Source organism: Mus pahari, chromosome 19 (genome assembly GCF_900095145.1).
Source record: "Mus pahari chromosome 19, PAHARI_EIJ_v1.1, whole genome shotgun sequence".
Lineage (NCBI taxonomy): Eukaryota > Metazoa > Chordata > Mammalia > Rodentia > Muridae > Mus > Mus pahari.
In genome coordinates this window covers 50,591,874-50,608,546 of record NC_034608.1, presented here as the reverse complement: position 1 = coordinate 50,608,546, position 16,673 = coordinate 50,591,874, and the positions used below count along the sequence as shown (strand labels likewise).

Genomic DNA, 16,673 nt, shown 5'->3' with positions numbered 1-16,673 from the left:
GGACGTGGAGATGGATGCTCTCGAATATAGATTCTGTGCGTGAAGATGCTGCGGAGACAAGGAAAGCAGTGTATGCTTTTCTCTGCAGCTCCCCTCATCCCCTCTCCTCCCTGATCATCATGGTCCATAATCAGCCAAGCCTGGGTGGGTGCAGACTGGGATCTGTTAAGAAGGGAGAAGATACTACAGTTGTTAACTTTCAAGAATTGGCTAGCCCATGCTGACAGGAAGCACTTCTTAGGCTCTATTTTTGAGAGCTTGATTAAGTGACCTGGAATTCACCTTTCCTCGGGACCCCAAATCCAATATCCCAGGGACCAGGGAAAGCTCACTGTTATGGAAGTTTGTGGAAGTCTGCATAAAGCCAAGACCAACACTTAGTGGAGATTTCTGAGTTGCTTTCAGGAGGAAAGGATTCTATAATAGAATGAAGAATAGGTGAATAACATTGGCCAGAGGAAGAGATGGGGAGGCTAAAGAAGATGAGCTCCAGAATGGATCCTATAGACATTCAGAATCCTGATACTACAGTGAAGTTTTCAGGGGACTTGACACCTCCTTAGGTTTGAGGACAGTATATTCCACAAATGAGAATATTGCTTTGACCTATGTACTGTGTGAATGGACAGTAACTGCCAGTATTGAATAATAGGGCTCAGAGCAGGTCAGGGCTGTGTTGCATGTACAATAGCCATATTGCTTGGTCCATATGATTGAATAAACTCAGTGGGTTTCATGCTCTCTGTGTAGAAAAAAGACACAGTGGGCAAAATTGGAGCGATGGTAGGTTCTACAGAGAGAATCAGCTCTCACAAGGCAGCCCCTTGGGATTCTGGGATAAAACCATTCTAACCACTGCAGAGAAGAACCAGTAATGGGCATACTATTGAGCCCTGGCAGAGAGAATGATTCTGGATTATGAGAAGAGAATTGCCCATTATGATTTGGAGTCTATTGAACATTCTAATTCAGAGTTGGACATGAGCAGTGGAAGTCGATAATCACCTGCTGGTACATCCAATTACAAAATTGAGTAGGACCAGAGGCAATGACTATGTGGCTTGAAGAGTTTGCCCAAATGGTCTTAACTTCATCACTCCCTATGGATGCAGTGGCAGCTCTCATCTTATACCTGTGGCTATGTGAGAACTTCAAGGTATTTATCTGGCCATATATTTTGTATTTACAATTTCCAGAAACTGGCCAATGGCCCAGGTATCTGCTTAGGAGGCTTAAAGGGAAGGGAACCATACATTTGAGATATACTGGATTGTGAACGCACAGTAGAGAGTTCTGTGTCTTGTATTAACAGTTATTAACAACAGGGCTTGGCCAACTGACCTCACTAACAGCGCCATTGCTTATCTCAGAATTGGCACCACAGGCACATGAACAGGAGCATGGTAGCAGAGACAGACATCCTATAGGGCAATTTGCCTCATGGCAAAGGAGGTGGGTGGTACAGGCCTGCCATCCAAATATTACACCACCTAGAAGCCAGCATCCCAGTGCAGAAACAGCCTGGGGCCCGATCATGCAATCTATAATAGGAAATCTGAGGGATGGACTTTCATCACCACCATAGGTTCTTGATTGCATTGTCCAGATCGACATCTCTACGTAGATGACCCACTGACCCAGCTGTCATGTTCTAAAATCAGTCATCATGTTGGCACTGGAATGTGCTTCCCCTCCGAGGATGAGAAATGATTAATTGTGACAGTGATGCTGGGTAGGGGTATACCTGCAAGATGCTGGCCTTTTCTAAAGGGCAGCTTTCCCTTAAATTCTCCCCACAAGCCTCAATAAAATTTGCATAGAGCTGCACTGCAGTTTAATAAATACATTACCTGTGCCTTTCATCCTTTCTCCTTGCCCCCTGTGTTTTTTCTTCATAGGAGAAGACATGATTTATGTTCTGATGGCTTTTCCGGTAGTTCATTCTCGCTGGCACTTCCCTTAATAAATAATCTCATCTTGGCATCTGTCTCTTGGAGGATCTGGACTAACACAGGTGGTGTGGACATGTGCTGGAGGGTGTCTACGAAAGAATGGCAAATATGCCAATCGTTCATGCTGAGTGTGGTCAGTGAGCAGTGGCTGCCAGGAGAGGTGTCAGGAAGTAGTCTAGCCTCATATCTGGCCCACTGTCATGTGCAGTGGTCTACTGGGAAGACCCACAGTGAGGGCAGGAATAGGGTCTTGATCATCCACTGGTCACTACTGCTGAACTGAAATACTCCACAAATCTCATCATGAAGGGAAATAGCACAACTAAGAGTGGTAGTGTATGTTTGCAATTCTAGAACGACAGAAGCTGAGGCAGGACTGTTGTGAGTTTGAGACTACCCTGAGCTACCTGTTGAGTACCAGGCTAGCTAAGACTACACAGTGTGACAGGAATTCCCGTTTAACAAAACAAGGAGCTGGGATGTGGTTCGGTTTAGGCAGGGTGACTGCTAAGCATGCATGAAGCCCTGGATTCTATCCTCAGCATTATATACAACCAAGTATCATGCTGCTTGTCTACACTAAGGAGATGAATGGAAAGATCAGAAGTTCAAGGTCAATCCTGTCTACATAGTGAGTTAAAGCAGCCTGAGATAAGTGATCAGAAACACCAAACCCAAAAAACAAATAAAAGGAGGGTGGTGGGTGGGCATGAGTTCTATATGTAGAACTTTTGTAATGATGAAGGATATCCTTAATGATAGTCAATGATTAATGTTAATGCTTAATGAATAGCAATTGCATGAAAAACTATAAACAACATGATTATTTATGAGCAATGATAATGCTTAATGATGGCTATAAATTACATCATACCATTAATGATCCTAAAGTGATACTGAATGTAAGAAATTATGCGGCTGGATTCTATAGGCCATAATAGCCCCACACTGAAAGATGCAAAGTCAATGGAATCTAGAAAAAAAAAAATCAAAGCGTAAGTGTTCTGTCATGAGCTAGAGGGACCGTGTTCTGATGAGCTGTTGTGAACTTCGTTCTTGGGAGGTTTGCCTCATGGAGATATCATGACAAGATGCTACTCATGCATATTACTCATTCTCCTTTGTCTGTTATTCTGTTTGCCAAGGGACATCCTGATGTTCATATTTGAGTAAAATTCCCTACTGAAGAAAGAAAACGGTGGCCAATTGACTAAGGTAATCTAGTCTCTCTAGCACTTATTCCTTTCCTTTAAAAAGTAATTTCTAAAATTAAGGAAATAGTAAGGCTTATAAAATAATTTACAAAACGGAAAGCAAAACCTGAAGTCTGTCTTAGACACAGTTTCTTCCGATTCCCCAGGAGCAACACTCTTTTTTTTTTTTTTTTTTTTTTTTTTTTTTGTAAATATTTTCATTTCTCCACTGGATATCTGGCACTGAAAATTAGTTTCTTCCTGACCCTGTTTTGAGGGACTTTCTCATGAATTCATTCAGAATGAACTAACAAAACTGAGTTTTTAAACTCACAAGCTGGGAGCCCATCCTTCCATTCAGAAGTCATTTTTCATTGCATGTCTTTTGTTAGGTCTTTTATAACATCAAACATTCTGTTTTGTTAAAAGTGTAAGCTTTGTCTACCCATTCACAGAGTACAAGACATCAATTTGCAAAAAGAATTATGTGTAGTGTTGAGCTCACTGCACTGTGTGTTCTATTCAGCCCCATGACAACTGCTCAGTTTTTGAGTAAATTGTATTACTTTTTACATCCACCTCCTCTTTCCAAGGATAAAGTAGAGAACAAGGAAGACAGCGTTAGTTCTAAGTGTGAATCTGAATCTGTTTCAGCAGAGAACGAACACAGGGGAACAGGTTTGAAATGAACTCCGTAGGCTCATTATGATTGTTTCTTACAATTACTGTCTATTTTCAGACTGGAAACAACTCCTGATGTCACAAATTAATTCCCAAAGATGAGTGAGCCTGGGCTTTGGGTTTTCTTCCTTTCTTCCTTCCTTCCTTTTTCTTTTTTTTCTTTCTTTTTTTTTTTTTTTGGTTTTTCGAGACAGGGTTTCTCTGTGTAGCCCTGGAACTCACTCTGTAGACCAGGCTGGCCTCGAACTCAGAAATCTGCCTGCCTCTGCCTCCCAAGTGCTGGGATTAAAGGCATGCGCCACCACCGCCTGGCAAGCCTGGGCTTTCAGCGTTAAAATTTTAATAAAAAAAATTCTCTTTTATGGAGAACATCTGAATTTCTTTAGAAAATGTTTCCCTGCAAGGACATAGAAGGAACAAAAAAAGATCTTGTGCTTAAGATCTATAATGAAATTATTATTTTATGATCAGAAAAGACAATTTTCCAAAATATTGTTGAAACCTATTGATAGATGTATACCTTTTACATCTTTAAATCAAGGTCTTGCTTAGAGGGACTTCTTTTAAAATTGAAGGCAGATGTTTCATCTACTAAATTTTTTTTTTTTTTTTTGAGGTTCTGAGGATTGAGCCTAGGGCCTCTCATATGCCGAGCAAATGCTCTACCACTGAGCAACACCCCCAGTATTCTTTGTATCTTGAGCACCCCAAAAGCTAACATTTTAAATCTTTTGATGGTACAAACACTGTAGTAAATATTAACACAGAAATCTAGTTGACTATATGGTTAAGGCTGGAAATATTTTCATATAAAACCTCACTTCCTTTACAAAAAGAAGAAATACATTCTTTTACTTTTTCTTTTATATTTTTTAAAGATTTATTTATTGCCGGGCGTGGTGGCGCTCGCTTTTAATCCCAGCACTCGGGAGGCAGAGGCAGGTGGATTTCTGAGTTTGAGGTCAGCCTGGTCTACAAAGTGACTTCCAAGACAGCCAGAGCTATACAGAGAAACCCTGTCTCAAAAAACAAAACAAAACAAAAAAAAGATTTATTTATTTTATGTATATGAGTACACTGTAGCTGTCTTCAGACACACCGGAAGAGGGAATCAGATCCCATTACAGATGGCTGTAAGCCACCATGTGGGTGCAAGGGAACTGAACTTAGGACCTCTGGAAGAGCAGTCTCTTACTCTTTCTTGAATATAGAATTAACTTTCATGCTGACAGATGCTGTCAGAAATAAAGATTCTCTAAAGCATTCCTATATTTACTTACCCCTCCTTCATTAAAGTCATGTGGAATTATGTTGTAGCAGTTGGAATGCTTTGTAAAATAGGTGCCATGTAGCAGAAATACGTCTGGGAGAGGCTGCGGTTTAGGAATACTGCATTTATTCAAGAGTCAAAGGACCTTGCCTCTGACTCCATTCTCCAAATATTAGTTTCCGATGTCAGAAGCCAGATGAGATCCAATAGCTATCTGAGATGAAATTAATGTATAACAGGGACCCCCAGTGATACAAGATTGTCCTTCCAGTCGCCAGACCCACTGGCTAGACAGGCAAGCTTGAGTCCTTTATATTTGATGTCAATGACTATTGTCAGAGGAGCTTTAGGAATTTGCTTCCTTTCTTTCTTCTTTTCCAAAATTTAATATCTCCAGTGGCTAGGAAAGCTACAAGGTTAGAATGCAAATACACATATCTAGTATTAAATTTATCTCTGGCTGGGGAGAAATGCTCTGATTTCATGGAGTTTACTAGCAGCTTCCCTTTCACGACAGTTCTCAGTATAGCGGGCAAAGCTTAACATCTTATGAGGCCATCACCATGCATTTCTCTATCATCTGTCCTGATGTATGATGTCAGTTTGTTCTGGGAAATTATAATTGGGTTATTTCTGTCCTTATTTTCATACTTGAAGAGTGAAATTTTCCTTCTGACTTTTGCATTGCAGAAACTGAACCCAAGGCCTCATGCACGCTCGTCAGGAACTCTGCTGTCAACCTGCATTTCAATTGCACAACTCTAACTTTAAATGCGGCTCTGAAGGAGTGAGTCTTTTTAGTGTTGTCTAGGATGAAATATAAAGATTTAGAAGGCGCACGTGCTTTCCTGCAAATGTTTTCTTCTGGCTCAATCCAATGGTCAATTATCAATAAACTACTAAAACAGATAAAGTTTGGTCTTTGCAACATACTTATTTTTAGGTCTGACAGGGCACAAATGAATAATGAAATAAAGACATGTAAGATCAGCATTTGGGGTCCAGCGTGACTGAGTTGACTTCTGAAAAATAAGAATCCAAACTGATGACACATAGAAACCAGTTTATTAGATTGTCAGTGAATACTTTGAGACAAATTCAAGTTATTTTATTTTACTTCATATAAACAGAGGAAGGGAGGGAACTTTTGAATTTCAAGCCTTGTTCAGCATGTGTGCAGTTAGCATCCACAAAAAGCACCATTGGATTATGGAGGAATTAGCACCACAGGATTTTAGGACCTAACTGTGAACATGCATCACTGAAAAATTTGGAACATGAAAACTGAATTAGTATGAGTTATGGTCCATTATAAACAATACAAGGCAAGTTCCGACTTCTTTTCATACAGTACAGTACAGTCACAACCAGTGAGAACCTTTGAAATACAATACAGGACAAAACTGCCTTGTACCCTGTTAACACTAAAGCAGTTACAGATTTATAAAAAAATGTTTCTTATATGAGGCAGCGGATTGAAGTGATCCTTCCTCCTCCAAATTGAAATTCAGAGTTATACAGTTACATGATCTCTTAAGAAAGCATTTTCAAGTCTACATGTCTTCTCCCTCAATGCTGGCAAATAGCTATTTGGAAAATGAAAGATTTAAAGAAACAGGACCCCCACCCCCACCCGGTCCCCAGCAAACCAGACTGAGTCCAGAAGTCCTCCAGTGTGGTGGGGGGCTTTCCGCATAAGGTCAGTGTGAATATGATGCCAATGGCGTCCATACCTGTTTTCCTTTCCATGCAGGAACGCCAAGTACAGAAGCCTTGCGCTCATGATGAACTTCGGTTCATTTCTTTCACCGAATGCCTTTATTCTGCAGTGTAACATAAGGGATTTAGTCCTTATTCCTCAACTGTCTTTGGAGTATCATAGGGCTGTTCCTTATGCTTGGTCTGACAACAGTGAAAAAGGTTGAGATTCTCTCTGGATTTAGGGTAATTTGTGAGCTAAAGAAAAAATATTAATTTAAATTTAGCAGATAAGAAATTTGAAAGGGAGTTCCACTATTTTCATAGTACAAACCCACTACTAATATAATTGAAAACCTTTCTGGCAGAAAACATGTAACAAACCCTCCAGTTTTAGCCTATGCCAATTTTGGCAAATGAAGGTAACTGTATACGAAATGTGCAATTAGCATTGATACAGGTATATTCAGATCTCAATGTACTGATGTCATGGAAAATACAATTTTACTCACCAAGAGAAGAATATACCTGGTAGGCTCTATGCAGACACAGGAGTCAATCATGTGTCTGCCCCACATCTAATCTGGAGTAGTGATAACAGGGTCCTTTAGGAAAGAGTACTCAGTAACAGTACAGCAGTAACATTTTGTTGTCTATATTCAACAGTGAAACATGTTTGAAAGTACATGAGTATCAGTACTGTATGGTAAGGTTACAATTCATTGCTATACTTGTAATACATGCGTTTGTTTTCCAAGTTTTTAAAAATCCCACTAGGACCAACATCTTTCAGAACAACAATCTAACATTAAACAAACGTTCTAAGGAAAATACTTAGCATCACAGAGGTTGAGAAAGCCTGTTATTCAGCATCACAAAATACTCAATAGATCTACATTTACGATTGTTCATGCCTTGACGTCAACACACCTTTGGGTTAATATATTATTTTTAAAAGAAAACAAAGGCAGAAACCAAACAGTTGACAAAAAAAAAAGAAAAGAAAAGAAAACAAAACAAAAACCCAATTGTTTTTAGCCTTTCCTCAGTAAGGAAAGAACTGATAAACTCAACTCTTCTTTATCATGAACTAACGACTCTGTCTAGAAAACATTTACATTTATTAAAATACTTAAAACTAGAGAGAAAAGTGGCTGAAGTGTAGAAACTTAAAAATAACAACATGGAAAACATTTTCTTAGAATGTTTAGGAATACTGCTTACAAACAAAATTGGAAAATATTAGCCTATCATTTTTATGTTGGCAGATGTTAAGGATCAACATGCAAGGGTAAAAAAAATATTGTATGTCTTTTTTTCTGCCGATTAAATGCATTATATAAATCAACTACTGATTTCTCTAAGAGAGAGCATATGTATACCAGCACAATTAAATCTACAGGAGTGATTTAAATCTGATAATTCACCAAGTCTGGAAGACTGGAGAAAAGAAGAAACAAAATGGCTTCTTAAGCTTTATGGTTTCATTAACAGAGCTCATGAAACAAAACCAAAGTGTGATCGGCTAGCGGAAGTTCTGATTGCCCTCTCATTTGATAATCATTTCAAGACAAAGTAGAGATAATTAAAGATAAGAATTAACAAATAAAAGCTGTCTAAAATTTTTTTCACTGAGAGTCTTTAAATTTTACATGGTAATTTCAAATGATTACATGTTAACTTAGACACTTTTTACCATTATCACATATACTTTTTTTTCTATCTTCATTTCTGTATTATTCATTGTTTATACTATATAACACGATTTTCTGTTAAATTAAAATAGTTTACTTTATCACTTTATATTCTACGTGGCTTTAGAAAAATGTATAATAGGATACATTTATAAAAGGATAAAGAATACTTTAAGGGATTTTTTTTTTAGACAAATTCTACACAGATAAATAGTTAGCTCCAGATAATAAAGTGCCTTCTTTTTTTTAGGTAATTTTTTTCCACTAAAATATTTTAAGGCTTTGCAAGAAACCCAGATCTACCAGAAGTCTGATAGTCTATGGGGTTACATTATTAATTACCAATCTTTTGTAGCTCTTATGTCATTTAATCTTTCAGTATACATGACAAGTTTTAATCATTAGAAGTTACAGGTTATGAGTCTGCATCAATTCTGAATACATTTTGAAGGGCAGGGGAAATGTGTGATTTTTAAATGCTGTGATTTATATGTAAGACTCAGAATTTGTAAGCGACCAATGAACTTCAAAAACAAAAAAAAAACAAAAAAAAACTCAATAGATTTTTCCAAGTGTGCCAAATGGGGCCATTTAAAAAAAACAAAAAACAAAAAAAACTTCTCTGTTCATAGATTCTATCTTCCTTCATTGAAAATGATTGTGCAGCCTTAAGTAGGGAAGGCTGGAGAAAACCAATAGTAAATTATTCAGATACAGGCAGATAGATGCCTTTTATCGCAGTAAGTTTATGTGTAATTTGTATTGATGCCAACTTCTAATGTTAGCATTTCTACCCACTGTGCTCACAACACACTGGCATAGCACAGGAAAATGCCTGTGACTGAACAGAAGTTTATCTATATGGGAGTCATACCCATACAGAAACCCATTACTATATATCTTATTTGCCTTGGGGGGGGGTATGGGTGCGTTTTAAGGTCATTTATATATACTTAACTTGTGTGGGGGGAAAAACCCCTAGATTTTAGGATAAATTGTGACTTCTTAGATATCTACCAAACTATTTTAAATGAATAAACACTACTTAAAATGTTTGAATATTTTCTTAAAAAGTATTTTGACAAGAAAATTGCTTATATTTAAATCAGTGCAATAGTGAATGGTCACGGTTTTTCCTGATCACCACTGGATTCACTGAAAGAGTTCTTTGAAGGTGCTGAGGTCAGGACATAAGAAAACTCAGTGGGGGAATGATCAGCGTGAACCATTCCACACCACCAATCAAACAGGGTTAACGGGAGGAACAAAGCGCTCATCTTAGCATTGGGTTTGGTTTGGACTCTAAAGTCTGGTAAGAGTACTCCTAGGGTTAAAAAAAAGTCAAAGTAGTATAAGCCATTATAATTGCACATTCCTTTTTTCAAAGTGCCACGAGTTACCATATATTTTTCTAAAATGCACACAATTCTACTGTTTCAAACCCTAAATATGTATATAGGTCCATCTTCTGCATACTAGTACAGTCTCACAAACGTCACAAATATAATCGGGAAGATGAACTATAGCTGCCCAAAACCAGCATAGTGTTTGTAAGTGGTAGCTGTTGAGAGCCTGTGTCTTTATGAGGATTCACATCCAAGTGAAAACAGTCCAGAGGCCTGACAACCCCAAGAGAGCTTGTTCAAGCAAACGTTAGCAATGTACTGCCATGCGATGTTCACAAGTCTTATGCTTTACAAAACATACCGGCTTAACTATTGTTATTATCATTTTTTTGGTCTATTTGACTACATAGTATACTTATTCTCTTCAATCATGGAAGCAACTTATGATCTGATAACCAAGTTTGGAAAACAGTACTAAATACTAAGGTTTCCCAACTTAACTGCTCACTCTTATGCAGTACAGCAAAAAAACAAAACAAAACAAAACAAAAAAAAACCCCAAAAAAGTGCGATACTGATTTTTACAAGATCCTACCTCTTTTATTTTAATAGAAAGACTAAGGGGAAATATGTTATTGTTAGAAGAAATACAAGGATAAAAGGACAATGCACCAAAATATAGAACAAATCAAAGAATGGAATGGACATTTCCCATATTGTTGAATTCCCATTTCATCAGGTAAGAGTTAAAGAAGGCTTTTTACCATGTAATAACTGTATTAATATATAGTTCAAAGAACTGCCATGCCATGCACACACATTTACATTTTGAGTATGTCTATTCTTTCTGAGTGTAATGAAATTGAAGTTGCTGCTTTGAAACCTGAGATGAAAACTATGTCATTCAGGGGAGAGTGAGACTGTCAGTCGTGTGGAGTGCAGAGTGTCTGGTTCTCTTATGCCAGGGGCTGACCTGGCAGAGTGCTGTGAGAAGGTTGGTTGAAACATGAAAGTCTCCTGCTAAAACTGGGATTAGTTCACCATCACAGAACAGGAGATGGCTCTTTGAAAGGATCACGTCCTTTCCCTACAGTTTAAGAGTCTCCTACTGCGGTGGTTCTCAACCTTCCTAATGCCACGGTCTTTTCTTTTTTTTTTTTTTTTTTTTTTTTTTTTTTTTTATTTTTTTTTTTTTTTTTTTTTTTTATTATTTTCTTTATTTACACGGTCTTTTCATACTGTGTTGATACCATGTTGTGATGATTCCGCAACCATAAAAGTATTCTGTTACTACTTATAACGGCAATTTTGCTACTGTGTTGAATTGTAATGTAAATATCTGATATGTGACCCCCCCAAAGGGGTCAAGACCCACAGGTTGAGAACTGCCTGTTCTACCCTCTAAGACTGACAGTAAAGGCGTCTGGAAGAAATGCCTCGTTATGTAAGTCTTTCATTTTTTTCTGGTTAGAGCTTGAGACCGAAAGTGATATGGTAGTTTTCTGAGAAAATAGACATTGAAAGTATAGTCCAATCAGAAAGGACCATGCATGATAAATCATTGGTAATATTCTTCCTCCTCTACCAACCTAAGCCCAATATCCTGACAGGTTAATCACAGGATAGATAAGTATCTACCTACGAATCTTCTTACAGCTTTGTTCAGTACTGGGTTTTGATAGTTTCAGCTCTTAAAATTTGTTAGAGAAATTCTTAAAAGTCACTGAAATACATGAAATTCTTAAAATTGCAGACATGGAAACTCCTTATTATATATATAATAATCCAACTAGCTGATCTAATACCTCATTCTTACTGTATTACGTATTTGCTTGTCTTTTCTTTAGCTGTTACATTTATGGAACTCTTATTTGTAAGATGTCTCACAACAGTTATAACATATTTCTCACTGTGTCCAGATGGGGCTGGCTATGTTAATCAAGTGGGTAGTTGAACTGCATAAAGTTACACAGGCTGAGTGCAGCTTCTCTACTCTGTAGACAGTGACAGGGTGTTGCTCTAGGCCAAGCATCTTTTATCATCTTTGGGGGGCCAAAGACAGAGCTTACATTCTGCTGTAGTGGTCAGACCCAGCAGAATATGTAAAGGGAATACCTGCTGATTTAATGTATGAGAAACAGGACTGAGAAGATGGACAAATAACCTTTCCATTTTACTCCCCCTGGCAGTCTCTCCATGAAGCACTGTGCTGGCCTCATTACAGTATGGTAGGCGGTATCACTGCCTGATTACCGGGTAGCTCTACTCATTCTGAAGTCACTATGACATAGCCCACTGACGTGTATCTTCTAGAGTACCAGTGACGGCACTGACTATGCACCTTTACCTCTGCCAGGTGTTCTAGTTAAAAGCCAAGCTGTTGCTCATGGAAGCCACTGCTTCCCTGAAACTAATTCAGACTCAGTGAATCAAGAAGCTGGCTGCATGGCTGCAGCCCACCGGCATGAAGATGGAGGCTAGAGGAAGGGATGGAGAGCCAGTTACACATACATACAGTTGGGATCTGAGGACTGTGGTTAAACTAGGAAAAACCAGTCCCAGGGGTGGGTGGGAGAGCGATTTCCTTGGACCTAGTGACCTCTAAGGTAAGACTAGATGATGCCAAGGGTCCTTTCTAGCTGTAAAATTCTTTATTGTGCTAACTGGTTCTTCCGCTGACAAAATGGGAATTGGGGTGACATTTAAAACTGATTTTATTTTCAAGGAAAAAAAAATGGCAATCTGAGCCCTAAAAGTGTGGTGGTTCAGAACTCTCCCACAGCTCTAAGTAATAAACTGTCTTTAAATAAATCACTATACTTTCTTTGGGAACAAGTTTACAGAAAGTACTTTAAATCCTGAAGAATCCTATGTAAGTCCCAATAGTATAGGTGGACACAACTTTATTTTGCCAATAAAATTAGTAATTAGGAGACTGCCCTGAGCTCACTGGCTAAAGAACAGGTCCCGCCCCCATTTCCCACTGTAGAGAGAGGACAGCCAGTTATTTTTTGTGAAAATCAGAGTTGTGGTTTCAAATACCTTCTGTGGAAAGACTGTGGCTTTGGAGATTAACTTTTGATTTGAGTTTTTAAGCTTCCAGTCCACTTCATATGTATATAAAACTGGCATTTTTAGTGACACCATGTTCACGGAGAAGGAATAACAAAAAATGTAATCAATTAAAAAACTGAAAAGTGAGAAGCCAATTCTTCTGAGTGCTTGGCACTTAACCTAGGGCCCTGCACGGGCTAAGCCTATGCTCAGGGCCTGAGCCAGCACCTCCAGCCCCTTAAAAACCTGGTTTGTGCTTTCCAGAGCAAGCAAACGCAAGGGGCAAAGGTATTTACTATAATATCAACTCTATTTTATACTGAGACTTTTCAAAAATACTTCAACAGGACACATGCACCAAGAAATGAAGTTTGTAATTCTCTAACTCACAACCCATGATTGATCTGACCTCTTTACCTGTCTCACATTAAGCTGACCATTTCTCATCTTCAAATGAGAATAGGGGCTATTCCTCATTTTTCCATCTGGCAAGAAACATTGATTAAAATTAATTAGTACAACTAAGATGCTGCTGCACTGTTTAGATATTGCTCAAAAGAAGTTAGCAGTCTTTAGAAATGAGAATATATCCTTGAGGCTTATAATGATAGCTCTGTAGGTTTTCCTTACAGTTTAAATTATACTAATAGAGTTCTCTTGGTAATTCAAATTGAGCTGGCTTTTTAAAAATGAGAAATATAACACAGGCCAAATTCTACATGAAAGTAGGTCACATTAAAGAGAAGCTTCATTTTAGTATTTTTGAAATTATCAGACTGAAGCCAGGAGAAAAATGAGTCTGAGTAGGTAGGGAAGGGCAGGTGAGATGGCTCGGTGGGTAGAGGTGCTTGATGTGCAAGCCTGGGGACCCAAGTTGGATGCCCAGAACCAACCTAAAGGTACATGGAGAGACCTGACTATGCACTGACTCTAAGAGGTTGTCCTCTGACCCTCCACATGTGCACTGTGACATGCATGCCCACCTTCAGACATCACACACACACACACACACACACACACACACACACACACACTTAAGAAGAAGCAACAAAGGATTGTAAGGTACTTAGTAGTGGGCAGTGACATAAAAGGAATGAGAATTCAAATAGATATTGAGAGCTAGGAAATTAAAATAGTCATTTTATTAGTATTCTCTCATCACTCAGGCTACTTTTTATCTCATTGGGTATCTTTTCCCCATGATCTGATATAAGCATTAAATTGCTATATAGCTTCCTTTTATTGCCAAGAAATTATTTAAACATTGAATGAGGTGTCATCCTCCCATAATGGCAATGGAGTAGCTGCTATGTATGCTATTGGCATGTGATGGCATGCTGTGATCCCCGTGTTCCTAGCGTTGAAGGTGGAGGCAGGAGAGGATGCAGGGCAACATCAAATTCAGTTACTTACAGGACACAGATAGAACTCTTTAACAGATGATGAAAACTTTCACCCTTTAGGTATTCTGCAATATAGTGTAGCACGCAACACCCCAGATTCACAGTAAATATCTGTTCCAACTCACTGCAATTGCTAGAACTTCACTGACTCAAGAGCTAAATGGCAGTATTCAGATAGCATTAAGATGTCTAGAACAGCCAGATGCAATCTAGATGCCAATCCTGATGTGCCCACTCACCTGGGATTGATAGACCCTTTCCTTGGGACTCTAGGTCAAACTCAATTTCTGACTATAAAATTGAGTTCATTAGGTCCACATTACATCATCTAGAGAACACAATAGCTACCAAGGTATCAGCAACTTGGCAAACAGTGGAAGTATTATTAGATCTACCATTTTTCTTTAAAAGACAAAGTTGGCCCAGGACAGCCTTGAACCTGTGGTATGCTGCTCAGGTCCATCTCTCCAAGGGGGTTGGATAAACTAGGCTCTACAATGAGTATTTCCTCACCTGGAATTATTTTGAATGCTTACTCTGTGAAATCACAGCATTACTATGAGGGGAAGAACCAGTTTGAAGGCCACTGTGGTGGTTGATGGCTTCTCACCCGAGTCCTCTGTTTACTGTGGAAAAACTCAAGTGTCCCAAACAGTCCTGCCCGATCCACAAAGCCCCAGATACAATGGGAGACGTGTCTAAGGGTCATGGGTCCTGTCACTTAATGCTGGACGGCATTTTCTCACCAGGTGTGCTGTGAAGTCGCTCTTCACCTCGGACGCACAGTTCAGATCTGTTTTAAGAAGGCTGACTGTTTTATCAGCAATAAAAAGAAAACCTGCTGCACAGCTCAACAACATGGACAATTTAATGGAGAGACAAAAGAAGCCAAAATGAAAATAGACACATGTTCAGTGAAATAAAATCCTAGAGCACACGGCCACGTGGCAAACAGATCCACGGCTGCTTCTGGGAATTGGGAAGGAAGTTGTGGGGACGTTGTGATTTATGGGAATACAGGAACTCTGGGTAATGGCAATGTCCCTTGTCTCCATAGTCACTGAAACTGACCGAGTGGTATGGCATTTGACACCATGGAAATGGTGTTTTAATCAAAAATTGAAAAGCATAGTAGTGACACACATGTCAATATTCCTTCAGAAGCACAGAAGGTAGGCGGCTTTATTCTCTTCAAAAACGTTCCCTTTCAAACTGTCCCACAGAGACTAACGTGCTCTGGAACGGAACCCAAGACTGATACTCTAAAGGGACTACTACAGCCAGCTCGGAAAGGAGACAGACTCAGCACAAGCAGGTGGGAGGGAAATGGGATTTTATCTTATGCTGCTTGGTACAGTGAAACATGTACATAGCATTCCATGTTTAAAAGCCTAGGGATGCCATTGTGGGTCCTAATTTATGATTACGTCACCATTATAATTTGCCGTGTTCATCGGTTTTAAAGAGGTTACTTTCTGAGTCAAATATCTAATGGACACTTAGTTTTCCTACAGAAATAACCTTATTACTACTCTTTATGGTCATTCTAAAAATAAAAGAAAATTATGTTAGTTCTGAGAAGAAAATGCTAATATACTGAACAGAATTTGCTCACAAGCGATGCCAAGTATTCATATGTAAAGTTAAAATTGTAATCAAAAGTCAATCATTTTTCCAATTTATTCCTTTTGGTAATTTCAATTACAACCTGTCAAAGGCATATGCTGTCCCATGGATTTATGTGTCATACAAAGGCATCTAAAATAAGATTTGAATATTCATAATCACTTCCACCTGAGAGTAGAGGGACAAATTGTGAACATACAATGTCCCTGCACAATGAGGGCTATAGCAAGGTATGTTGGAAAAGGAAATGAGTAACCTAATTTTCCTAAAATTGCCATTCCTTACCTTGAATAGTGGTTTCTTACTCCACATTACAAATTTAGATTTATTAATAGTGAAAGTGTAGGCATATACTTAATTAGTCTGAATCAAAAACAAAAGGCTGACTCTTGTAACCTATAATTATTATCATGGCTGTTAATAGAAAACTGCATAAATGTAAATTGATATACTACTAATAAACAATAAATTAATAAGATAACACAGGCTCAGCTATAGTTTCCCTGTAACTGTTCAACTACCCTAATGGTCCCTGTGTACCTCTCAGAGGAAACAAGGAACACACATGCAGTCAATACAATGATAGTCAGGTGACAGTTCAGGTAAACATTCCTGGTAGACATTTTCTAAGTCTCTGAGTGTCAGAAGAAAACCGAGCTCCTGTGTGAGTTAAAAGGAGAAAACATACAGTTCAGATACCCAAGTGGTAGGGCGTCACCAAGTTCACAAGCTGACAGTGCCCTATGAACATCCCTG

General features: G+C 38.6%; 1 protein-coding gene across 2 annotated transcripts in view; it reads right to left on the bottom strand.

Annotated features, from left to right (window-relative positions):
• Nucleotides 1-6,142: 6,142 nt before the first annotated feature.
• Nucleotides 6,143-16,673, bottom strand: part of Purg (purine rich element binding protein G) — a 30,882-nt gene continuing 20,351 nt past the window's right edge. Inside the window, exon 3 of one of the 2 annotated variants that reach the window (XM_021219525.2) lies at nucleotides 6,143-7,052. In XM_021219525.2, coding sequence (XP_021075184.1) covers nucleotides 6,948-7,052 — 105 coding nt within the window. In that variant the 3' untranslated portion in view covers nucleotides 6,143-6,947. The remainder of the gene's footprint in view (nucleotides 7,053-16,673) is intronic. The other variant, XM_029531725.1, reaches the window with a different exon arrangement.